General features: G+C 33.7%; 1 protein-coding gene across 3 annotated transcripts in view; it reads left to right on the top strand.

The window, feature by feature from the left end:
• Positions 1-26,658, top strand: part of RASA1 (RAS p21 protein activator 1) — a 113,065-nt gene that overhangs the window by 54,384 nt on the left and 32,023 nt on the right. For all 3 annotated transcript variants that reach the window (XM_027100681.1, XM_027100680.1, XM_027100682.1), the window contains exons 5-11: positions 1,442-1,559; positions 4,683-4,714; positions 9,042-9,094; positions 11,431-11,581; positions 15,523-15,601; positions 21,967-22,087; positions 22,694-22,850. In XM_027100681.1, coding sequence (XP_026956482.1) covers positions 1,442-1,559; positions 4,683-4,714; positions 9,042-9,094; positions 11,431-11,581; positions 15,523-15,601; positions 21,967-22,087; positions 22,694-22,850 — 711 coding nt within the window. The remainder of the gene's footprint in view (positions 1-1,441; positions 1,560-4,682; positions 4,715-9,041; positions 9,095-11,430; positions 11,582-15,522; positions 15,602-21,966; positions 22,088-22,693; positions 22,851-26,658) is intronic.

Below are 26,658 nucleotides of genomic sequence, written 5' to 3'. Positions count from 1 at the left end.
TTAATAAAGCACTTTAACCTATTTTGAGGAAAAATGCAAAATAATGCATAATTAATCTTAGGATTATGATGTTTCTACCAGTAAGCTTTTTATTTTTCATGTTTTTGTTTTTTGCATCATAAAAAGTTTGTAGTATAGAAACAAGTCAAAATTTAAAAAAAAAAATCTTAAGACTGCTTTTGACCAAAAATGAAACTTGTCATTTCTCATTTCTCTGACTTCTATTTTAATGTATTTATTTAGGTGGTTGGTTCCGGAAAGGAACAATTTATACTTGGCTAAGTGGTAATGTCTGCCCCCTTTCAGCTAGTGAAATACTGGTCATTGTTAAGAGTTGTAGAATCAAGGTAGAATGCAGTATTCTGTGCTTATTCAAAAAGAGTGCATCTGAAGCATCGTGTACAAGTTTTTATCCTTGAACTGGTCCAAGTAACAGTGAAGCTTCAGATATTTTAGAGAAAAACAAAGTTTTCAAAGGTATGAGAAGAGATTTACTTACTATAACTTTGGTTTGTGAATATTAAGACTTAAAGGAAAATTTATTTTAAAAATACGTATATATTACAGATAGAGATATAGATACAGGGTCAATGGTAGCATCCAGTCAATCTTAAAACCTTAAGCACTCAAAGGCATTTGTTCAAGCCTAAAAGGAAAAGTTCAAGGAATTACTGATGGTTTTATATTGATGACATACATCAACAACTTTTTAATCCTGTGATTGTGTGGAGGTTGAAAACATCTAGATTCCAATGAAAAGAAACTAGATTGTGTATACATCCCTCCACTCAGGTATTGGTAACAGCAAAAACATGCATGCATTCTCATTACGTATACCCCTTGGTACCACTTTCGGAGAAAGAATGCTATACTTGTTGGACCATGGATAGCTGAGTGAAGTAAATAAACCCTAATGTTTTTTATGAGAAAAATGTTACTCTCATAAGCATCTGTGTGATAAGGCTAATTATGCTTATTTAAAATAAACTTCTTCTAAAGTAACCTTATCTTGTATATGTGGAATGAGTTAATATTTAGTTTATGTTTATAATTTTATGTCTAACCTATATCTGAAAGAGTAGTAACATTGAAACTTAAATTTTAAAGTTCAGTTTTCTTGTAGTTATACCCCAAAGCCTGTAATATATGTATAATTACTGTTTACATAAATTCCAGTTTGAATCTCTAACAATAATCCAGTGATACAGATAGTATAGGTACCGTTATTAAACCCATTTTATGCATGTCGAAATTAAGATTCAGATAAGTGTCTTTTACATGTAGATGATGACAGAAACAGGACAAAAATCTAGAGTATTTGACTTTAACCCCTTGCATTTTCCAGTATCATATTATCTCTGTGAGGTGGTACATAATCAATTAAATTTCCATGTTTAAAAATTTTATTTAATTTTAATAACTTCATAATTGCTATTTTCAGTTTCTTAAAGGGAGATATGTTCATTGTTCATAACGAGTTAGAAGATGGATGGATGTGGGTTACAAATCTAAGAACAGATGAACAAGGTCTTATTGTTGAAGACCTAGTAGAAGAGGTGGTAAGTTTTGTTCTTTTCTTCTCCTTCTCAGAATTCTAAATACTTTTTAAATTTTGGAACTTGTCCATAATCAGGGAAATTAGCTATGGATATATTTCTTTTATGAAAAACCTCAATTCATAAGTACAAGTAATTTTTCATTAAAACGTATTTACTGTTGGTAATGCTATTTATTTGTAAATAGCGCAACCAAGCTAGCATGTTTTAATCTGTGGTTGCCAATTTTCAGGATGTTTTCATGAGTTTCTAAGAATTAAAAATGTATTAACATGTGTGCTTATTTGTATCCCTTTTTGTCTTCTTGGTCTTCCTTATAAATGATGTTATGTCCAACTGATCATGGAATCTCAAATGGTTGCACGTTTGCTTTCAAACTCTTTATCTCCCAAATATATGTATAATTTTCTAGTAACCTTGGAAAAATGGAGTTATATTACACATATATTATCACATGGTTCTATATTTTGAATATTTCCCTTGTTTTCAATGTCATCACAAAATACATTATCAGTAGTCTTAGACACTATATATAATCGTGTTTGTGCATTTTTAGATACAGATCAGCGTTCAAGCGGCATATGCATTTCAGATACAGTATTGAGTATCACTGAAACATATTAAACATTGTATTATAGTTTTGGAATTCACTCTTCTCTTTTGGATTTGTCCAGCAGGATGGAATGGTTGTCTGTTATTTTTTACAACCCTCAGAGTGACTGTTTTTAAATTATGCCTTGAACTTGGTAATATGCTGAAATGTGTGCTCTGATTGTTGTTCCAGGAGGACGGCAGTGGAGAATATTTTTCTTTGCTATTAATTCTCTTGTCTGCCTATTCTGGCAGCCAGATCTTGATATGTAGCAGTAAAACATACTGAGGAAAAGTGGGAGGAGTTGAGGAAATGGTATGATACGTTCCATACTCATAGTCACATAGTTACTTAGTGGAAGAGCTGGGATTAGAACTAATTCCTAGATTAGAATTCTGTACTCTACAGCAAGAGTGATATTTATTCTGTATGGACAGGAAGTGTTCAAACTGAAGAATCTTAACATCTACATTAGTTTTACTACAAAGTTTCTTAGTAGTATGTTGGATTTTCTTTCTGCTGTAACCCCCCTACTCCCATTATTCTGATTATTTAAAGGAATTGAGGTGTAGTTGAACTTTTCTCTCAAGCTCTTGGAACTCTGGGTCAAATTTAACAAGATAAATTTTAATAAGGATAAGTGAAAGTTATCCATTGAATATAGGGGAAAAAAGAAAACAAAAGCCCAGTTTAAGATAAGGAGACATGACCTAACATACAAGGAAAGAAAAAAAAAGGAGAACAAGTTAACAACTCAGTGTGAGTGAACAATGTGATGTGGCTGTTAAAAATGAATATGGTCATACTTTGAATTAGTAGTGGAATGGTTCCAGGTTAGAATTATAAACAGTTTTTACTTCAGTATTTAGAATAATTTTTCATAATGGTCTTCACTGAAACATAGTGAATCCTTGTAGATTGGAGAGCCATTTGGAGATTGTCTAGATTTCAGACATTTGGTTGCTGGATGGATTTAAGGAAGTTCCCACCCTGAAATTCTAATTTTCATTACTGTTCTCCAAGCATATTTGTGTACTATATTATGTCTTAATTCCAGAATGTAAGCTCTGTGAGGATTTTTGTCTCTGATTCAGTGTGTCCCTGTTGCCTAGAATAATGTCTGGCATTAGCAGGCATTCAGTAAATGTTTGTTGAATGTATGGATGTCTCTATGCCTATTCTTTTCCCTCTTCCTTGACACTCCTGCCCTGCTAAACTGCTTTGTAAAATTTGATTCATCTATCAATTCGGCTCAGATGTTGCCCCTTTTTTTACACCCTTTCTTAGGCTAAGTTGTTTCCTCGTGTGTTTCCATAGCACCTTGTTAACTTTATAACCCATTACATTTAAAATTAATTTATTCTGTAAACCTCTTATATAGAGATTAACGCCTTTTGGGCAGGGATAATGCATTTTGTTTTTATGTAATTTGCTTTTAGCATTTTGTAATATAGAAGGCATTTAGCAAGTGTTTGATTTTAATTTGGTTAGATATTTGATATTTGAGTGAGGACCAAATTTAGAGAAGTAAATCCATGTGTACTTAGTTCATTTTTCTACCCTTTCCTTCGTTATTCAGTGGAAACTTGATGCCAGGTACTGTGCTGGGTACTAGGACTACAATTCAACAGATATTCAGTGAAAATTATGTGCCAAGCGTTGTGCTAGTGGTTGTGGTAGTCAGTGTTAACAAAAAATGGCTCAGGTCTTAAGATGCTTATAGCCATGATAATGGAATGAATATCACCTAGTATATCTTAAATAATGGCAATATTAAATAGAGTAGGGTAAAGTTCAAAAGATGAAAAAAGAAGGATGTCTTTTCTATTCAGAGTAAAACTTCATGTTTATGTTTTAGGGACTCAGTGTCTTACTGAGGAGGTAGTGTTTGAGATAGATCCTGCCTAGATGGTTTAGATTTTAACTAACAGGTAGGAAGTAGTGAGTGGAAAGGACATTCTAAGTAAAAAAGAGCAAGCTACAGTGGTGGGAAAATGTAGATTAGCAAAGAAGTAGTTTATGAGTGACCGTGGTATAGATACCTAAAGAGAAATGGTAGTATGAGACAGGAAACGTAGACTTGAGTCATTTGGTAAAGAATTCTGGTTGTAAACTGAGGAGTTTGTGGGCAGTAGAGAGGTACTAAAGGTCTGGTTTTTAAAATTTGTTTATTTTTGTTTGGTTTGGTTTGGTGTTTCTTAATGCAGGGCAAAGTTGCAGTTGAAACTGATGAATCCAGATTGGAGTGGTGGGGTGGGATGGGGCACAGAGATAATTATACTAGTTGGCTGTTGTTAATAGTTTAAGAAAAGAGAGGAGAAGGGCCTGGATTAGCGTAATCACAACAAAGAGAGAAGAGGACTAAGGGGGAGAGTTTTGGAAAGACCTTTCATGAATAGAAACACCTTTTCTTGTATGTACATAAATAAATATGAAGGTCAGGGTGTAGATATGTTTTAAGATAAGATTTTATTAATTTTAATTAAAATATATTAATAATTACATAAAAACTGTCTTAATGTCTTTCCCTTTAGGGCCGGGAAGAAGATCCACATGAAGGCAAAATGTAAGTCTGTGTTAACTATTAAAGGGGAAAAAAATATATTGTAAACTTACTAATTGGAAAACTTTGATCTAAAAATATTTTAAAAGAAAATTGATACTTCTTGAGCTGACTTAAACATTTTTTTTTATTTGGCTTGAGTTGATTTCTAACTATTTTCTTAAGGACCTAGTGATAATGAAGGTGGCTTATACCTACATATAACTCTTATATCACCAAACTAAAGACTTTTTGATAAACAGTACATTAATAACATTATGAATGTCATAATTCCTCACATTTTTTTGGTTTTCTTATTGATTTATTCATAGTGTTTCTTGTTTTTATTGCCATTATCTTTTATGTACTTTATGGTTCAGTTTTTGTTTTGTTTTTTTAAAGTCAGAGAGCTTTTCCCCCAAATTATGGTTCTTTACCATATTAATAAGATTCTGCAAGGACTTTATTTTCATAATTTTTTCAGGCTGATTTTAAGTAATAGGGCTAATTCAAAGACCAGGTATTACTACACCTACTACTTGCCACATTCTTATTTTATATTCCTACTGTTTGCTACATTTTTCTCTTATATTCCAGAAGTTATTAGTTGCTTTTATGGGAGATCACTCCACATGGTGTTTCAGCTTTGCTCTAATTTTATTAATGTCCTTGAAGATATTTTTTAGTGTCCTTCTCATCCCTCTTGATATTTATTTGTATATGTTTTCTTTTAAAGGGCTTAACTTCAAAAAAATTTTTTTTTCTTTTTCTTTTCTTTTTTAACATCTTTATTGGAGTATAATTGCTTTACAATGGTGTGTTAGTTTCTGCTGTATAACAAAGCGAATCAGCTATATGTATACATATATCCCCATATCCCTTCCCTCTTGCATCTCCCTCTCACCCTCCCTATCCCACCCCTCTAGATGGTCACAAAGCACCGAGCTGATCTCCCTGTGCTATGCAGCTGCTTCCCACTAGCTATCTATTTTACATTTGGTAGTGTATATATGTCAATGCTACTCTCTCACTTCGTCCCAGTTTACCCTTCCCCCTCCCTGTATCTAAAGGGCTTAACTCTTAATCCAAATTCTGTTTTACTCATATTATTTTAATAAACTGTTCATCTAATATGTTTTCAGTGGAATATTTTTTCTTTCCTTCCTGTCGGCAATTATGGATGGAATTTAAGGCTTGCCTCTCGAGTGTTTGCTTATTCTGAATTCTAACCATTAGAACATGAAAACAAACTGAATACTCCACTTTCAGTCATCTAATTTAGTTCCCACCCTTTCTTAAGTGGAACATATGAGATTTTCTGAGTTCATTTTCCTTATTGTTCTGTGCAGCTGCAAAGTAGGCTTCATCAGTGAGACTGTACTTTGTTGATAGTACTAGTTTGAAGTCTTCTCACTACCTATGTGAGGAGTTGCAAATTCTAATTAATGTTTGGAGGAGGCATACAGATAATGTAAGCAAATGAACTGGGTCAGGTGTATATATTCCCATTTTTCTCAAATTACAATAATCTTGATCTTTCTTATTTTCCCACTTTGATAGCGATCAAGGAACATGGAAATGTTTGGCTACTGTAAGAAAATAACACTGCAAGTGTGGTAGTAAATGGAAACTAACATTTACTGTTTGTATCACAGAAGACTGCAGGAAGTCAAAAACTAGACAGTGTTTGCTGGCAGTGAGGTGACTGGTCTAACTGATGTAAATGTGTGTGAGTCTAGTGTTATGAAAGCCTCCTGATTTTCAAGAGAAGCAAGAAATCTATATTTTTATCCCTATTTAAAATAATACCATAAATTCTTTTTAAAAAGAAAAGAAAAAAAAAGAGAGGTCAAATACCAATAAACATTTAAAGCTATATCCAGTTTTCTTAAAAGGTATAAATCCCAGTTTCACTGGGAAATTAAAATTTAATACATTTGTGATCATTCCGTATTCTGAACTTTATAGTTTTCAACTTATTTGGTATTTAGCATAAGCTAAATTTGCATTGTTGGTTTATTTTATGTATTTGTCAGCTCCTTCTGATTTCTTAAGGTGTTGACTGGCAGTGAAACATCCTCAGTAACATCCCCGAGTGCCTTTTCAGACTAAATAGATGGTATAATTTTAGCTGTGTTCCTTTTCAGCTCCATATTTCCATGACACAAGTACCAAGTCCTGCTGTTTTTATCTTCTAAAATATGTCTTGAATGTGTGCCTTCTTCTCAGTCTTAAGCAACCATATTCTAGTTCAGGCCCTTTTCATCTCGTACTAGGACTTTGATGTAGCAATAACCTCTAAGTTGGTCTTGCTTGACACTTTAGTCTCCTCAAATCCTTTCTTCTAACAGCTAGAATAATCTACCTAAAACATGTGTCTGACTGTATTACTTTCTCACTTAAAATTCTTGCCTGATTCTCTTTACCTTAGCAGAGACTGAAAAGATCTGATCCAGGTCTTGTGTCCTTTATAAGCCCTATCTCTTGTCATTTCTAGTTTTATATTCTACTCTCCGGCTTGTAGATCTTCAAATGCTCAGTACTGTTTTTCTCCTTCGCTCAAGCTACTTCCTAGGCCAGAATTCCCCTCCATTGTGTTTGGTTAGTGCCTATTCTTACTTAGAGACTTAACCTATTTATCACTCTTCCCAAGAAGTCTTCTGTTATCTTCCCCCTTATACACCCTACAGAATTGGTTGCCCTTCTCTGTTATTCTAAAAATGCCCTCAGCATGTACCTATCACTGCGCTTTGTTATATTTTCTACATTCTTTTTATAGTTATACAGTATTTATGTTCCTTTTTCTTACTAGAATGGGGACTTCCTAAGGTCACAGTCTCATTTTTCTATTATTGATACAAACCATGTGCTTGAAATATACTCATTTTACATGTGGTAATAAATGCCTGAATGAGGAAACTCAGATCCAATCCTTTCAGAAAGCAGTATTGCCAATTTGTTCTCTAAACGCTATTTTTTGCCCCCTCCCCCTTTCAGATTCCCCTTTTCTCCTTTATTCTAGCTATAGAGAAATATAGAATGGGCCTTCGAGGTCATCTAATCAACTGTCTACTAGAATATAGAAATGTTGTTTTAGCATTTGTAGTAAATGGTCATTTCAGCTGTGTTTGAACGCAGGATGGCACTTTACTGCCTTTTAAGGCAGCCTGGACTGCTCCAGTTATTGTATACTTGTTTTAAATGATTCATAATTAGCTTTATGAGCCTCAGGAAATCTGAATTAGTGAGTTAAGGGTTGGAATAAAGTTAAAGAGAGAAAGTAAAAGTTTAACATTTTATTCATGTGAAAATTTAAAAATTCAGTTATATTTTATACTCTGACCAGTAATAATATGGATAATTTAAAACAGTATGAACAGCCTCTAAACCTGTAACATTGGATTTTAGGGCATTTATATATTTTAGTCTTGTAGTATTTTTACTTTCCAACTTGTTCTTTAAGCCACAATTAAAAATAATTATAGACCCTAAGAATATATGGCAAAGTGGTAGAGAGGTAATCTAGAGTTGTCAGCTTGGTATTAACATATAACACGTCTTAATCAGCAAGATAGATAATAGTCCTTCAGATGAGAGATTTTAAGTAATTACTAGTAATTAATTTTTTAAAACAGATCTATCATTTTAAGGTAAATTATTTAAATACTTTAGTTATTATATGCAGTAGATTTTGACTATAATGCCTTTTATAATAATTTCTAAAGGCTTATTTTAAGTATGCAGAACATTAAATATTCTAGCAATCTGATATGATAGGCCATTAGCTCAAATAGAATTAGTAATACTAAGTCATTCTTTTCTTTCAGTTCTTGATGTTGGTATCTATTATTTCTCATCATTCAGTCTTATTTTCTGGCTTTCAGTAAAGTATGAATCAACCATGTTGATTTGAAGAGAGAACTTATAGAGAAATTCACTTTGAGAGAAGTATGAGAAAAATTAATCCACTAATTTTTTTTCCGGGCAGTTCTGGTAGGCTCTACCTCTACCACTCCCCCTCCTAATAAAAAGAAAAAAGAATGCTAGCTATGATGTAAGCTTAACAATTTGTCATTATCAGAATTAAAATCATTGCTGTTTTTGTATTGGTAATCAATATGGAAATTGTAGTTAATAATAGATAGTCCCTAATTTTTCTATATTTTGTTGAACTTAGGCATGTTTACAAAGTGTAGTAACAAATGTAAAAGGAATGAGGTCATTTGATCAATTGCATTGCATTTATTTCATTATGTCAGCTTGAATTAAACTTGTGTTAGTTGTTTAGTTTTGATGGTATAACAGCAAAAAAGACTTTTGATTTACATATTTAATATATTCTTTTTTCAAGATGGTTCCATGGGAAAATTTCCAAACAAGAAGCTTATAATTTACTAATGACAGGTATTTATATATTCACTTTCCTTTTCTAATGTTGTTATTTAAAAAGAATAAAAAAGTGAACCAACCATTTATCATGTATTTTGCCTTTAGCATTCATTTGATATTTATGTATATTGTAATTTCTTGCCCAGCATAGATAAATTGCTGTTCTTGGTTTTGGGTGTTCTTTAGTTGAAAACATGCAGTATAAAATTCAGTGCAGTGTGTTTTCCTTCTGCACCAGGCCCCTGTATTCTTCCTTAGAAGCAGTGCCAGATGAGTGTTTTTTCCAGAAGTTTCATGTCTGTCTTTCTTCCTCACCCCTACTTACCCCGCTACACATACCCCCCCACACGCTCTCACAGGAACATACAACACACTTTTTTCATGTTAAGATGTATTTTGGGAAATCATTCCGTATCTGCATATATAAATTTTCATTATTCTTTTTAATGACCATAAGCTTTCCATTGTACAAATACCATAATTTATTATCAGTCTCTTATAGAGGAATATCATGTTGTTTTCATTTTCTTGCTGTTCAGGTGCAGCAAATGTTCTTGCATTTATCTTTGTATACTTGTAGAATTATAAAATTGGGCCTTATTTAAAATATGTTGATTTTAACATTTCCTAAAACTGTGTGGTTACAGAGATATGCAAAATAAAAATTGAATTGTACTGTGGGTTTATTATTTAAAACAAAAACTATTTCATTATCACTTATCCTAACTAAAATTTAAGACTGAATTAATTTAGTTACCAAATATCTCTTCAGGAAACCGTACTTTAGAAGGATTTGAGAGAAGTTAATAAGTAATCTGTAATTTAGAAGTCTTAGTTCTTTAAAAATGACCAGAGTTCAATGTATATGATGAATAAACCACTGATCATTTAAAGATCTTATCTGAGTTACTGTTCAAGACATAAGTCATTGCCTTTAATGTAATTAATAGTTAGCTCTTTTGAAAGATGTATGGCAGTTTTAGGAAGTATTCAATTTTATTGTGGGGATATAGGTTAAAAATTCATTAAAGAACATGGTAATTCTATATGGTAGTAACAGAGACCAAATGCTCAACCAAAATGACATGCTACCTGCTTTCAAAGTGGGACCAAAATATTTATTTTAGTGAATTTACTGAATTTTGAATATACACTTATGATTTTGAACTTGCACCACCAAATACCTGAGGCACTCAGTCTTGTTTTAGACATGTAAATTGAAAAAGAGCTAAACTTAATTTCCTTACGTTAGTTTTTATTTTCTTTCGGTCATGTGCTCTTTTAAGAGTCTGATGATTTTCTCCCAGGAAAAATAAGCACTAAAGCACATAAGCACTTGCATGCACAGTTTTGCAGTAATTCTTATTTTTTGTATTGAACATGAAATTACTTGGTAGTAAATGCCTTGGATAGATGATTGGAACTATTAGTAATTTACATAAAAATGACGTCTGATATTCTAAGTGTTCATTGTGCTTTCCTAAAAGCAATCAAGTTCTGATCTTTTCTGTCATTAGGACTTAAACAGAGAAAAGGTAAAAAAGCATCTTAGTGGTAAAAGTCACTGCCAATTGCAGATGTCAAAAAGACTTCTCTAAAATTAATATGAAAATATTTAATACATGATAATTTGCTTCTGTATGACTATTCAAGATCGTGCCTATTAAATGAAAAATAGTGCATGTGTATTGATTTTGATTAGGTACACAAATATTTCAGTTGTTTTGAATCTACTTTTGTAAGCTTTTGGTACTATTTTATTATAGTTATGACTTTTTAATGTTTAATCAGAAGCATTACTTAAGTACAGAGTGTTCTTAAATAAAATTCACTTTAACTTTTTTAGACTTTTCTTTTGCAAACAGAATGTAGTAGTTTTAGCCAGTAACCCCATCTGTGGTTAGAGTATTCTTTCCAAGTTATGACAGGTGTAGACTTATTAACCAGAAGTCAGTGCTGCACATTTCTGCCCTGTATTTTTATGTAATAAAGACAAGCAACGTCATGGATGGTTGTGCCTCATAAACCAGAAAATACAAAAAGAAATTGCCTTAAAATTATCTTTATTTTAAAAAAGTTTCAGGAATTCTCTGGTGGTCCAGTGGTTAGGACTTGGCGCTTTCATTGCCCTGGCAATGAAATCTAGGTTCAGTCCCTGGTCGGGGAACTAAATCCTGCAAGCCGTGCAGTGCAGCCAAAAAAAAAAACCAAACCAAAACAATCAAAAGTTCCTGGTGAAAATTTTACATATGTTTTTGACTTTTGAATGTATTTTGTAATTGTACTACTTAACGCTTTTTCTTTTTTAATTTGATAATTAGGGAATAAAACTAACAGCTTAATTTTTATAGTTGGTCAAGTCTGCAGTTTTCTTGTGAGGCCATCCGATAATACTCCTGGTGACTATTCACTTTATTTTCGGACCAATGAAAATATTCAGCGATTTAAAATATGTCCAACACCAAACAATCAGTTTATGATGGGAGGTCGATATTATAACAGGTAAGTTGTGAGAAATTTTTAGTTTTACTTTTGGCAAGGAGAGTTGAAATCTTGATAATATAATATATCAGAATCAAAATTATATAAAAGTTTCTGACTTTGTAATATTTAAAATTATAAGACATTTAATATAATTTAGTAGTAGTCATATCCAAGAATTCTTTAGCTAGTGTCAAATGTGAATATAAATTAATAACTTTTTATTTCCTTCCAAAATTATGTAATTTTTTGATTAGTTATGCACAAGTTATTTGAAGCAAATTTGCTAAATCCATACATTATCTGTAGGACAGCAGAACATTTAATCTAAGAAAAAGAAAATATATTACCGTTTTTTATCAGTGAGACATTTTAATAGGTCACTCTTTAAGAACCTTTTTACCTGAGACTTATTAATAATGTTACCCCCAAATAATTGGGTTGTTCTCAAGTTGGTATTATTTGTAATTATTGGTTCCTACTTCTCACCTTTAAAATTGTTGGTAAACTCTTTGCTTGTCCCAAAACTCAGGTTGGACTTCATTCACTTGATTAGGAAAACCAGTTAATAGAAAAAAACATATGATAGAATGTCAGCTGTTTTTTTTTCTGCATAATAGAAAGTAATCTTTCAGTTTATTTCTGAGTGTAAACGTTTTCCCATTCCGGATAACTCTGGAGTAGAATGATTTTCCTCTTTTGGAGGCTAGTGTAAGCTAAAATGCCGGCATTTTCCTAGTTTAATGCCTTAAAATAAAACAGAGCAAAAAACCTAAAACAAGTTCTGTTGCTTGCCAGTTATTCAGGGGATAGTGAGTGATACGACATCAAATGGAAGATGAGTGTAGACGATTGGACCTTTTCACACACCTCATATATGAGCTGCTTGAACCCCTTCTAGCATTACAGTCTGATCTAGACATCCTCACTGAAAATCTAGCTAGGTGCAGTTTGAGCTCTCTATGAAGGTAAATTAAAGTTTCCCATTGTCCAGGTTTCTAGGGGTATAGAATATATAAAACAATAAATTGAAAACATTCTTAACTGAATTGATAAATGTTTGCATGGAGTTTTTTTTAAGATAAAGTATTTTACATTAATTCTGGTGGAAGTTTGTTTTGCTTGATTTAAACTTCTTTACGATACACATTCTCTAAAGATGAAAATTCTTCCTACATAATGGAGGCAGCCTGTAAAATGTATAAAGGTAGTCTCTTTTGTTGCTAAAGACCAGAATGAAACAGGAAGAAATACATATTTGAAGTATATTTCTTTCCAAATTATTAGTCTGCTTGCAAAATTATGATTTAAATTTTTTTCAAATATATGTTAATGTAGTGTCCGTGGTCATTCCCCCAAATTAGACTGTTTATTCCCCTTGTATATGTTCATCTTATAAAATTCAGGAGTATTGTTGTTGTTAGCTTTAATATTAAAAAAAATCATTTTTAAAGGAAAGCTGGAACTATGTGACCCTCATGCCTAGAAAATGGCAGTTTTTATAATTGTTTTGGAAATACATACTCCATTTCAGCATTAATGTCAGTAATGAAGTAATTTCTAAGAAGATACACCTTTATGATTATCACTTATTGTTTAGATATGGAAGTGTAAAGTTGGATTATCCAATAAATCTGTAACAGAGCCAAATTCTGCTGACCTGTCTCCACATTAACTCTACATTAGTCTTCAGGCAAAGAGAAGTAGCAGTTATGTCCGTTTCATTTAGAAACTACATTGTTGAGACATAACTTTAATATTCCTATATTTAAAATTTTAGAAAAGTAGGAGAGGCATTTAACAACAAATATAATTCAGTAAACATTTATTGAGTGATCTACTTTTTGAAGTGTATTATACAGATCTGTGCATATATAGTAAAGAAAAAAGATACTGTTCCTACGTTATTAGTGCTCAGGTCTTCTAGAAAAGATGGTAAGCTGACTGATAAATTCAAGGATGTACAGCTATGCATAGGAGAATCAGTGGGAAGAGAGTAGTTGAGATGGTGATTAAGAAGGGAGAGGGAAGATTTTGGTCAGACGTTTAAGATTACTAACATGTAGTGTTCAAGAAGAGAGAGAGTTATATTTATTAAAAAGTAAATTATTAAAATGAAAGTACAGGATATAGTATCTCTAGAAACTCACAGTTATTTTACAGGTTTATAGTTAACATGTTTTAATTTTCTGAGTTGTAAATCTGATTTCATGGCTAGAACTATGGAATGTCTAGGAAATTTTTGTTTGTTGTGTCTCTCTTGACTGTTTCCTTAGGCATATCTGGGTAGACTATGAACTAAAGAGTAATTAAAAAAAAAAACTTCTTGGAAGTCCAGGTCATTGGTAAAAAATATATCTGATTGGTTGCCACATGCTTGTAAATTTGCTCCTGGACAGTCTGAACTGTATGTACTCCATGCAGTAGTATTCTGTTCTTTCAGCTCATGGTCAAGAATTATATCGTAACATTGAGGTGCTACACAGAATAGATTGCATTTACAGTTGTAGAGCCAGAGACCTTGGATATTTTCTCAGATTTGGTGCCTTTTGCTTTGAAACACATAGTCATCTCTGTTGTGGTACCTAGGTATCTTCAAATGTATTCTTTCTGATTTTCGTTTTTCTTTAGTGTTAACATTTTTCCTTTAAAAACGTATAACCTTCTTTGTCCTTCTGTGATAATACCTTTTTACTTTTCTCATTCCCCTACCCCCTCCTGTTAAATGCTACATCTGGTATTTAGTTCATATTCATCCATAATTTTTTTATTAATCTTTCAAATCTTCTATTTGCTTTTTAACATTATACTTTATTTATATTTAGTTTAAAATAATTTTGTAGTATAGCAGATATTTTATTATCAGAGATATATATGTGTGTGTATATATGTATATGTATCTCCAAAGATAAAAGACAACATATGTTCCAATTATTTTTTCAGTAGGAAGAACTGTGAAAAAAAAATCAAGTGATAAATATATATCCAATTATATATATATATAAATATATATATAAATATATATATAAATATATATATAAATATATATGTGTGTGTGTGTATTCCAATTTTTGGATCAGTAGGAAGAACATGAAAAAAACCAAGGGGTAAATTAATGAGATCTGTTTTGAGAAATGTTGCGTAGCTGTCGTTAAATACCAATTCCTCTAGTGTATTAAAGGACAGTTTAAAATTCTAGAATTTACATATTCAGGACAATAAAATGACAAACTGATCATGAGAAACATTTTATATTTAAAAAACTCATTATGTCATGTTAAAATTTGTGTTAAAATACATTATATAATGTTATTTTCAGTTTTGTTTTATTTGTAGTATTTCCCAAATATTAAGAATATTGTATAGCACTTTTTATCAAAATCATCAATAGGCCCTTCCTACTGTAGTGATAATCCTACATATAAGGTTAGCTCCTGGTCTTTCTGTCTTTCTTTCTTCCTTTTTTTTTTTTAAATTTGTTTCTGCTTTCACCTGCTATTTATGTCTCATGACCTAACTCCATCTGATTAATATAAAAGCAGAATATGTAAATGTTTTGATGATAAAAATTCTTGAAGTTTACCTGAATTCACTACTTGCTAAAAATAAATGCCGTTTGTCTGTCGGTTTTTCTTTCTCAGTCTCTCAGATACTTTTGTTTAAAAAAAAAAAAAAGACTTTTAATCATTTCCTCACGTATAGTGGTGCTTTGAGTACGTTGATGGAAAATTGAAATCTCTGACTCAAGTATTTCTGATCTGTAAACCAATAGTAGGAACATTCTTGTTTTTCTAAAGTAATGTGACTGTAATGATCATATAGTCTGTTAATGTATTCTGGTTATATACTTTGGAAAAGACTTGCAAATAGAGAATCCTTGCTAACAAGGTTTGGTGTATCTTTAAGATTTGCAATTTTTATGAGACAAATTATGTCAATGTTAGTAATTTTTATTTTAACAGCATTGGGGACATCATAGATCACTATCGAAAAGAACAAATTGTTGAAGGGTATTATCTTAAGGAACCTGTACCAATGCAGGTCAGTGTTGTTTTTCTTTTAACAATAATTAGCATTTTATTTTAAAATGCATTTTTGGTGATATGTTTATGCACACATCCATGCATTTGAAATTGGATAAAATTTAAAACTGCAGATTATACAGATTCTTTCAGAAAGTGAATACTTATAAGCGAATCTCTTAGTTTTTATTTATGTTGGTTCTAGATAATTATTAGGAAGTCCTTGGTGGCTTTTTGAGAATAGAAGCAGTGGTGGGGACAGAAGCCTAGTTGCACTGGGTCAAGGAGTGAGTTTGTTGGAGGCAAAAGTGGAGACAGCCAGGATAAATCACAGCCAGGCTTATCTAGGTGAGACTGGTAAGAAAAGAAAATAAATTAAAAAATGATAGCTAGAAGATGATGTAGGGCCAAAAGACCTTTAAACTTTTTATTTCTTTGTTTTATTTGCCTGTAGTTTTATGGTGAGAAATTTTTGAGCATGTCTCTGTACTCGGGAGGAGAGTGACAGTGGTGGGTGAGGGATGGGGTAATGGCAATACCCCACGTACAAGGTCCTAGGGAAGGCAATAGTGGCTGAAGTCCAGAACATAAGAAGACAGGCCTTGAACAAGAGGGCCTGTTGAATACTAGTTGCTTAATGCATAGGGTGATTGATTAGCTTCTGTTTCTTGCCCATGATACTTCCTAAAGTGTGGTGGGAAAAGGTTGTAGCAGGGGTTAGAAAAAGGTACTTCAAAGGAGTGATTAAGAATTTTCCTATGTGGAAAATGGAGGTAGTGATATTCTAGGGACATAAAGAAAGATTGTGAGAGGTTTTGGGTACCCCACTAAACTTTCACAGTGATTTGTAGTGTCTCGAGCTTCTCAATATTTCTTCCTCCGAACAAGTTAGTTTCTGATGGTTATAGCCTACTATTCATTGCAGCTGCTGAAGGCGGGGGCGGGGGGGTCATCATTATTCTGATGCTTAATATAAATTTAAGAATCATCATCTTGAAACATTTTAATGTATCTTGCTTCAGTTCCTCATGCTTTTCTGGTAGAATGTAAAGTTCAGGAGGGCAAGTGTTTTGTGTTGTATTCCTAGTGCCTAGAATAGTACTAGGCATTAGGTATTCAATCAATATTAATTGAATGAATAGCTCCTTTCCAACAGGAAGCACTCACTTCATCCTCTGAATTATCACTAATGTGTCTTATTGTGTTTGTTGCTGTCTCCATGTCAGTTTCTTCCTCTCTGCCTATCTAAATCCTGCAAGTTTAAGATCCATCTCAAGTTTTACTTCCTTGTTGACACCCTCCTAGTATCTGTAGTTAGCAATGATGTACCACTTTTGTTGGCAGTTCTGGCGGACTTTGACCAATTTTTTTTAAAACCACATAGTGCGGTATGTGCTTTCTAGAAACCACAGCTTAGGATCTTTTTATTAGGAATCAGAGGTGCCTTTACCTACAAATGACAGATCCTGCCACTCAGTCCCATTGCTATATCCTTAAAATTCTGATTCACATTGGCTGTTTGAATTAATGATGATTTTAAATTGTTTCTAAGTCAACAAATTTTTTTAACAAATTTTATTTTATTGGCCCACAAGTTAAGTCATGCATTTTTCCCATCCTGAATTTATGCTTAGAATTTTCTAATTTAATTTTTTACAGTTGGAAAAATAGCATTTGACATCTAGTAAACTTAAACTTTATACTTATGTTATGAGATAGTTTTAAGAATTACTTCAAATATACAGTGAGCCTCATTCTTACTTGTGTTACTGTTTCATAACTGAACAAACCTCAGATTATTGTCATCTGCAAAAATGCCTGTAATGCTTTGAATACTTCAGAAATAACAAATGCTGATTACAGAGCAATTTGATTACTTCACAAAAACCATTAAATGCTATTTGAAGTCAATTATTTTGGGCCTGGAGTAAAAGTAGGTTACAGTAGAAGTTTGAGAATCATAACACTTACCTATCCTTCCTAGCAGGATTCTAACTATTAGAGAACCCAAAGGCTAAAAATGTACTTTTATTAATGTAAAAGTGATTAGCTAGCAGAATCATCTCATTCCCCCTGAGGTGATCCTGCATACTCCCACTCCAGGTAAGATGCTGGAAGAGAAAGAGCAGAGTCCCTAGCTAGGTGTGCTAACTTAGTGGAACTAACACTTCAGACGAATTACAGGAAAAGAAGGAGCCTTTTGAGACAATGCACCCCACACTAAAAATATTGATATCTAACATTTTTGGAGCACTATATTCTAGGCGCTGTTTCTTATACGTATTAATTTAACTTTTTTTTTTTTTTTTTGCGGTACGCGGGCTTCTCACTGTTGTGGCCTCTCCCGTTGCGGAGCACAGGCTCCGGACGTGCAGGCTCAGCAGCCATGGCTCACGGGCCCAGCCGCTCCGTGGCATGTGGGATCTTCCCGGACCGGGGCATGAACCCGTGTCCCCTGCATCGGCAGGCGGACTCTCAACCACTGCGCCACCAGGGAAGCCCTAATTTATTTAACTTTTTAAACAATTTGATGAGGTTGATCCTGTATTTATGCCCATTTTACAGATAAGGAAACTGGAACCAGAGAGTAAATTACTTAAGGCATCAGGTCATCCTTGACTCTTCTTTTTCTTTCCTACACTCTGTATCCAAACTGTCAAGAACATCATGCTGTCTGCCTTCAAAATATATCTAGAATACAACCATCACCAGAATCTGGCTTCATCTCTCTGTTTCTACTTTTGCCCCCCCTTAACACTGCACTGCAGTCAGAGGGATCCATTTAAAATGTGTCAGACCATTGCACGCCTCTGTTTAACACTTACAGGTATTCTACATTTCATTCAGAGTAAAAGCCAGAGTCCCTGCAGTGGCATGCAAAACCCTAGAGTGGTCCTCTGAATGCTTTCTACCATCCTTCTCTCTCACTCGTCTCCACTCACGTTGGCTTCTCTGCTATTTTAAAAAATATGCCAGGATCTTGGCATTAGAATCTTTGTTCCAGCTGTTCACTCTGCTCAAAATGACTTTCCCTCAAATATCCACTCGCCTCACTCTGTTATTTCTTTCAAATTTGGCTCAGAAATCAGCTTCACAATTGAGACCTACTTGTACACATTATTTGTTGCTGCTACTTGCCCTACCCTGTAGAGCACTTACCACCTATTAACATACAATTTGCTTATTATGTTTATTACCTCTTTTCTTCATTGGTATATAAATTCCTTGGAGGTAAAGATATTTGATTTATTTACTGATGTATCTCAAGAACTAGAACAGTACCTGGCACTCAACAAACATTTATTGAATTAATTTATTAAATGAGTTTTCTTAGCCATTACGTGACAAAGGCAGGATTTACAACTGAGGTCTGGTTACAGGAGCCTGCACACCTAACCGCTATGCAAAAGCTTGCTTCAGTGGCTGTTAAACTCTCACCCGTCAGATTATCTACTTCCCTTGGGGAGTAATATATAAGACTTCCTTCTTCAGAACTGTGTACAAAGAGTAGGCTGAGAAGCCTTCCCTACTGTCATCCAGTAATTTACTAGAACTTGGACCGTGAGGTTGTGTCCTTGCCTGTAGTGTCTTCTAATGTAGGAGTTACAGATCAGTTGATCAGCCCCTATCTTAAAATAAGTAGGAAAGACTTATATAGATTATCTTGAAATCAGATATTTAAATCCAAATGTTAGTGTAGTAATATGTCTTAAATAAACTACAAATGTGCCCCATTCTGCACCTAACAGTAAATATTATCACTACTGTAATAAAGACTGGTAAGCACAAATCTATACAACTAGGGAGGTAGTCATCACTATTTATCATCTGGGTGCGATGTATCTTTTCAAATTTTTTATATTCTTAGTCATTTTCTGAATAATTTGTAGAAGTAAGAATAAAGGTTTAGTACAAAAAAACTTTATTAGAAAATTTAATAAGAATTTAAATGTAGCAAACCCCATTTTTGTTCCATATTTCCTTGGTTATAAAGGGTTACATACTTGAAATAGAAGGCAGCTAACTGCTCATCCACTGTCATGCACGGACTTGGAACATATCCATCTTGTAAATCCAAATTTCAGATACATCTTTTATAAGTTCTTATGATTACTCTGGTTCTTCTTACGTTTTTACTGTCAAAATGCAGTACTGATTCCAGATTTTAAATATATTTCAACTGGGTTCTAGTTTATGATTCTTTCTTGCTCTTCTTGCATCATCAACTGCAATACTTTTGAAAACTTTGATGGTTCATAATTTTGTTGGATAGTACAGTCTTTATTGCTTCGTAAGTGTAATACATTTTTATGTTTATAAACATCAGAATGATCAATATGGTGAATTTTAAAATTTCTACATTATATGTTTCCTTTTAGTAACCTTTGTCCATTTATAAATCATACTGAGTAAATCTTGGTGCACAATCATAAAAATTTAAAGAATCCTCATTTCCTTTTAGGAAACAGGATAATCTAGATACTTGTTACAAGTTATTGCATGATGATGTCCTTCCTATTGAATCACTAACTAGATGAGAGCACTATATTTCTTTTCCCCTAGAAATATATCATTCACTCAGCGATTCTTAGTTTGAGAAAAATCACCAAAGGAGATTACCATCTGAAGAATTATAATCTGAGATTTTGCTTATCAAAATCAATTTTATCATCACAATAGATCCCAGAGTCTTGCTGTTTCTTTGCATTTATCATCTGAGTCTTTTTATAATTGTCACACATCTTTCTTTGTCAATTTTTTTCTCTTTGCTGTTATGATCAGAAAATTAAGAATTCTGAATTTTCTTATGTGTTCAATGAAAACTAATAAAAATATAACAAAGATGGCCTTTTATACTTTTTTGAAAGATGCTACAATAGTTGGCCACACAGTAAAAAATGCCAAAGGGTGATGCAATAGAGATGATTTATTTCACTGTTGGATCACCCTCTAGACCAAGGGCTGGCAAACTTTTCTGTAAAGGACCAGATAATAAACATTTTAGGTTTTGTGGGCCATTCAGTCTCTGTCTCAGTTACTAAACTGCCTTTGTAGTGTGAAAGCAACCACAGACAGTATATAAAGGAATGAGCCGTGGCTGTGTTCCAATAAAACCTTATGTCCAAAAACAGGCAGTAGGCTAGATTTGGTCCATGTGCTGTGGTTTGCCAGTGCCTGCTCTTTGGCATACTTGAGAATAATTGTTAAGTCATGATGAAATGGTTCCTACGATGATGAAATAGCAGAGTGTTTCAAGATATAGGAAAAATATGATTCGTGAAAATCCCATAACATATCTTAGACTTATAAAACGATCAGCTGGATCCATAAGTCTCTAAGAAAACAAAGTCATAAAATATTAATTCTTGCAAATAGTAAGAGCTGCTCAAGAAAGAAACTAAGAAACTAAAATTGGGTCCATTGGACCTTGATGGTAATATCGAAGATTGACTTATTTTGGGAAGGTCATTTATAAAGGCACTCTTCGCTTTGTATTCTTCCTGACATCATAATTCTTTTTGTTACTTGGAGGGGGGCAGGGATTTAGCATTTAACACACATACATTCCTGTAAGTCATGGTGTTGTATGAAATCATGCAATAAAAACCACAGGATTATGGAAAAAAGGGGGTTAAGGGTACAACACTCAAAAACTTCATCAGTGACACATAAAGATAAGAAGCTAGTAAAAATGTAGCGTAGTTTTTATACGTGCTAAATGGGTAAGAAATATTTAAATATTACAATAAATAAGGCACTTTACCTTGAAAAAGACCTGAAGTTTACTTGTGGAAGAGGCCATCAGAAGGGCTGTAAATAGCGGGAAGTGGTACAAGGAGGATTATCTGAAATCAGATATGTTAGAACACCAGATGTGAATGGATGGGTATGGCGTGTAACACTCGGTGAAGCTGGGGAGGCTTTTAGGCTTTTGAGATGTATTTTGCATATTCCTAGGCATCTCAGTTCAGCTGGGTGCAATTTTCTGCATTCACATAGAGTTTCTCATGGATATAATTGTCCATAAGCAAACATGAATTTGCTTTATGCTCAAATTGGTTCTAATCTATCAGTTATGCTTGGACAAATTCATGTTTTCAAAACAATGTTGCTTGTAAAACTTAAAAAAAAACCTGTATTTTTCAAAAAAAAAGCTTATTAGTTGTCCATATTCTTGAGAAATGGTAAGTGCACTTTTTTGAAAATTTCTTTGGAAAGCAAAGATCTCTTAATAATATATATGTTACAGTATTTTAGATTTTAGTAGTAAAATTTTTTTAATGTCTAGACAGACAATCTGGTTTTTAAATTGGTAGTTTAGTAGGTTTTACTTCATTTCCATCAAGAATTCATGAAATAATTTTAGTGTTTTTGAAAATTCAGGATCAAGAACAAGTACTCAATGATACAGTGGATGGCAAGGAAATTTATAATACAATTCGTCGTAAAACAAAGGATGCCTTTTATAAAAACATTGTTAAAAAAGGTTATCTTCTAAAAAAAGGTAAGTGTGAAACTTTTAAGACTAAAGATTCAATTTCAGTATTTTACCGTTAACATTTATTAGAAACATTGTAAATATTGGGCATAAAACTTATCTGAGATACGTATTTAATAAGTTGGTATCTGATTCTTGAGCCCCTCTTTACCCCATAACTTTTTTTTTTTTAAGAGAAAATTCTTACCGGCACTTGGCACATTCATAGTATTGATGTTTCTATTTTATGTATTTGCCTCAGTTTGGCATTAAGAAATGTTGGGGCATTGAGGGGTGCATGATTAGTAGAAGAGTTTTTTTTCTCATGACTGGAAAAGAATGAATCCTAAGCAAGAATTTTAAAGGTTTTATCATAATGAAATCTCTAAACATACTGTTAAGGTACCCTTGTCACTTACTCAGTGACTCATTAAAGCAAGCAATATAACAAAAGATATTTTTCTACAGATATATTACAGACACTTTCTCATTTTGTAAGGATTGGTGTTATTTAAGCTTTGGAATAAAAATATATTTAATTTTTAGTTTTTAGCAACAATAATTTTTATGATTTTACTATATGTGACTTCATAGTTCATTATTTGGCTAAGGGGAAACAATTTTTTTTAACAGGCAAAGGAAAAAGGTGGAAAAATTTATATTTTATCTTAGAGGGCAGTGATGCCCAACTTATTTATTTTGAAAGTGAAAAACGAGCTACAAAACCAAAAGGATTAATAGATCTCAGCGTGTGTTCTGTCTATGTTGTTCATGATAGTCTCTTTGGCAGGTAAGAAATTGGTTTCCTATTTCTTTTTGGAATTGTTTTAATAAAAAAATAGTATGTTCAGATCATTTCAAAGCATAGCAAACCAATTTGTGAAATCTGAAAATGTCACATATACTCTCTAGGGTAATTTCTGTCTTCCTTACTTATTTTAGACTAACCTATGCATAAAATTCTACTCCACTATATCACATAGAAACCTTTGGAATCTATGCCTCTCCTGTAGTAAGACTTGATCTGTATGTAGTGTGTTTCCTGCCTGCACCTACCACCACTCTTTTGAGTGACTTACTTTGAGTCTTGTCTCCTTTCCCCTATTTTATCATTCTTGGTTAACTCAGTGCATCTGATGGTAGTAGATACACTCAGTTGTACTATTAACTTGATTCCTAAGAAACTTGACATTGAGAGACAACTATAGTATAAAAACAATTATTTCAATAGGAAAGAGGAGTATTTCAGATTTGAAATAAAAACATTTTTTCTTAATGTTAGCGTTTTTAAAAAAATAAAATAATCGTATAAACTAAAGGTAAATCCTGAACAGCACAAGGCAAATTCAGCTCTTGATTACATCTAGTTTTTTGTAATAAGGGCCTTTCTTTGTATTTCACCATCAGAATTATCAATAATCCATTCTAGAGTGTTTTTAGATATATTTAGCACTTTTATTACCTATTGCTATGATGAATAAAACGCAGGCAATTAAAACAAATTTTTTTAACAACTTATGCTGCAGGATGGCATTTCTACTAGGCAACCCTAGTTTATCCTATTTAAGTGGGAAGGCTTCAAGAGAAGTACCTGTGGAGCATAAAAGCTTGTCATATCTTTTTTTCCAAACTGTGTTTAGGAGATCACATTAGTGATTTTAACAGTTCATTTTTTAAATGGTCAGATAGGTTTGGGAAATGCTGAATTGAACAAATAATTTTCCTTACAGAGGGGCATTCTGGAGTTTTAGCCAGTGTTTGTATTGTGAATCACCAAGAGGGGAGTATAATATGCAGTATTTCATGAATTCATTGGACCTTGATACTCTCCCTTTTTTTCTCTCAAACCCTTCTTAATATCTCCTAAAAACAGCTGTTCCCCCCCCCCCCAAAAAAAAAAGCAAAAAAAGTTTGGGCAAGGTAGGATTTCATAGGATTCTTTTCCCCTCCCTTTACAGTATGGGAAGCTTGGCCTTTAGATGTAGTTGGATCAGACCTCTGGCTTTTCAGTCTTTCTACTCTGCCTTACTTTGTGTGTACTGGATTCTTCTCACAAAGCTGCTTCCTTCATGATAGTGAGGTGGCAAACAGTACCAGAGAAAGGAGAAGTGAACTATTGAAAATCCTGAGAATACACTATTGTGTATTCCAGTAACTATTGAAAATCCTGAGAATACACTGTTTGTTGTGTTATCAAATAGATAGCAGTCATTGAATATTTCTCACTTTGTGTAAGCATAGAACCCAATACACTGACTGACCTTGAGCATTTAGTTCATGAAGTCTAATGTGAAAGTTAATGGCAGCCCTCACCAGTAGAGATGACTGGTATGCACGCCTAGCCTGTGGAACACTGGACAGCACTGCTCGTTCGGCTGTTTTTCCCGGCACTTTAGTTGCACAGCTCTACAATTTTTCCAGCTTATTTTCAGTATTATTAACAGGTCTCTAAGCATTCTATCTCTTTGTATTAAACTTCTGACTTTCAATACTGCTTTACCTTTTTTTTTTTTTTAACAACTTTGTTGGAGTATAAGTGCTTTACAGTGGTGTATTAGTTTCTGCTTTATAACAAAGTGATTCAGTTATACATATACATATATCTCCATATCTCTTCCCTCTTGCGTCTCCCTCCCTCCCACCCTCCCTATCCCACCCCCCTAGGTGGTCACAAAGCACCCAGATGATTTCCCTGTGCTATGCGGCTGCTTCTCACTAGCTGTTTTACATTTGGTAGTATATATATGTCCATGCCACTCTCTCACTTTGTCCCAGCTTACCCTTCCCCCTCCCCACATCCTCAAGTCCATTCTCTAGTAGGTCTGCGTCTTTATTCCCATCTTGCCCCTAGGTTCTTCATGACCATTTTTTGTTTTTTTCTTAGATTCCATATATATGTGTTAGCATATGGTATTTGTTTTTCTCTTTCTGACTTAACTTCACTCTGTATGACAGACTCTAGGTCCATCCACCTCACTACAAATAACTCAGTTTTGTTTCTTTTTGTGGCTGAGTAATATTCCATTGTATGTATGTGCCACATCTTTTTTATCCATTAATCTGTTGATGGACACGTAGGTTGCTTCCATGTCCTGGCTATAGTAAACACAGCTGCAGTGAACACTGTGGTACATGACTCTTTTTGAATTATGGTTTTCTCACGGTATATGCCCAGTAGTAGGATTGCTGGGTCGTATGGTAGTTCTATTTTTAGTTTTTTAAGGAACATCCATACTGTTCTCCATAGTGGCTGTATCAATTTACATTCCCACCAACAGTGCAAAAGGGTTCCCTTTTCTCCACACCCTCTCCAGCACTTATTGTTTGTAGATATTTTGATGATGGCCACTCTGACGAGTGTGAAACGATATCTCATTGTAGTTTTGATTTGCATTTCTCTAACGATTAATGATGTTGAGCATTCTTTCATGTGTTTGTAGGCAATCTGTATATCTTCTTTGGAGAAATGTCTATTTAGGTCTTCTGCCCATTTTTGGATTGGGTTGTTTTTTTGATATTGAGCTGCATGAGCTGCTTGTAAATGTTGGAGATTAATCCTTTGTCAGTTGCTTCATTTGCAAATATTTTCTCCCATTCTGAGGGTTGTCTTTTCGTCTTGTTTCTGGGTTCCTATGCTGTGCAAAAGCTTTGAAGTTTCATTAGGTCCAATTTGTTTATTTTTGTTTTTATTTCCATTTCTCTAGGAGGTGGGTCAAAAAGGATCTTGCTGTGATTTATATCATGAAGTGTTCTGCCTATGTTTTCCTCTAAGAGTTAAATAGTGTCTAGCCTTACATTTAGGTCTTTAATCCATTTTATTTTTTTGTATGGTGTTAGGGAGGGTTCTAATATCATTATTTTACATATAGCTGTCCAGTTTTCCCAGAACCACTTATTGAAGAGGCTGTCTTTTCTCCATTGTATATTCTTGCCACCTTTATCAAAAATAAGGTGACTGGGCTTCCCTGGTGGCGCAGTGGTTGAGAGTCCACCTGCCGATGCAGGGGACACGGGTTCATGCCCCGGTCCGGGAAGATCCCACATGCCAGAGCGGCTGGGCCCGTGAGCCATGGCCGCTGAGCCTGCGCGTCCGGAGCCTGTGCTCCGCAGTGGGAGAGGCCACAATGGTGAGAGGCCCACGTACCGCCAAAACAAAAACAAAACACAAAACAATAAGGTGACCATATGTGTGTGGGTTTATCTCTGGGCTTTCCATCCTGTTCCATTGATCCATATTTCTGTTTTTGTGCCAGTATCATACTGTCTTGATTACTGTAGCTTTGTAGTATAGTCTGAAGCCAGGGAGCCTGATTCCTCCAGCTCCGTTTTTCTTTCTGAAGATTGCTTTGGCTATTTGGGGCCTTTTGTGTTTCCACACAAATTGTGAGATTTTTTGTTCTAGTTCTGTAAAAAATGCCAGTGGTAGTTTGATAGGGATTGCATTCAATCTGTAGATTGCTTTGGGTAGTAATTTTCACAATGTTGATTCTTCCAATCCAAGAACATGGTATATCTCTCCATCTATTTGTATCATCTTTAATTTCTTTCATCAGTGTCTTATAATTTTCTGCATACAGGGCTTTTGTCTCCTTAGGTAG

The sequence above is a fragment of the Aethalodelphis obliquidens genome, unplaced genomic scaffold (assembly GCF_003676395.1).
Source record: "Aethalodelphis obliquidens isolate GAN/ISIS:26980383/991018 unplaced genomic scaffold, ASM367639v1 scaffold4, whole genome shotgun sequence".
NCBI classification, from domain to species: Eukaryota; Metazoa; Chordata; class Mammalia; order Artiodactyla; family Delphinidae; genus Aethalodelphis; species Aethalodelphis obliquidens.
The sequence above is the reverse complement of the archived record's forward strand: the minus strand, read 5'-3'. Positions and strand labels throughout refer to the sequence as shown.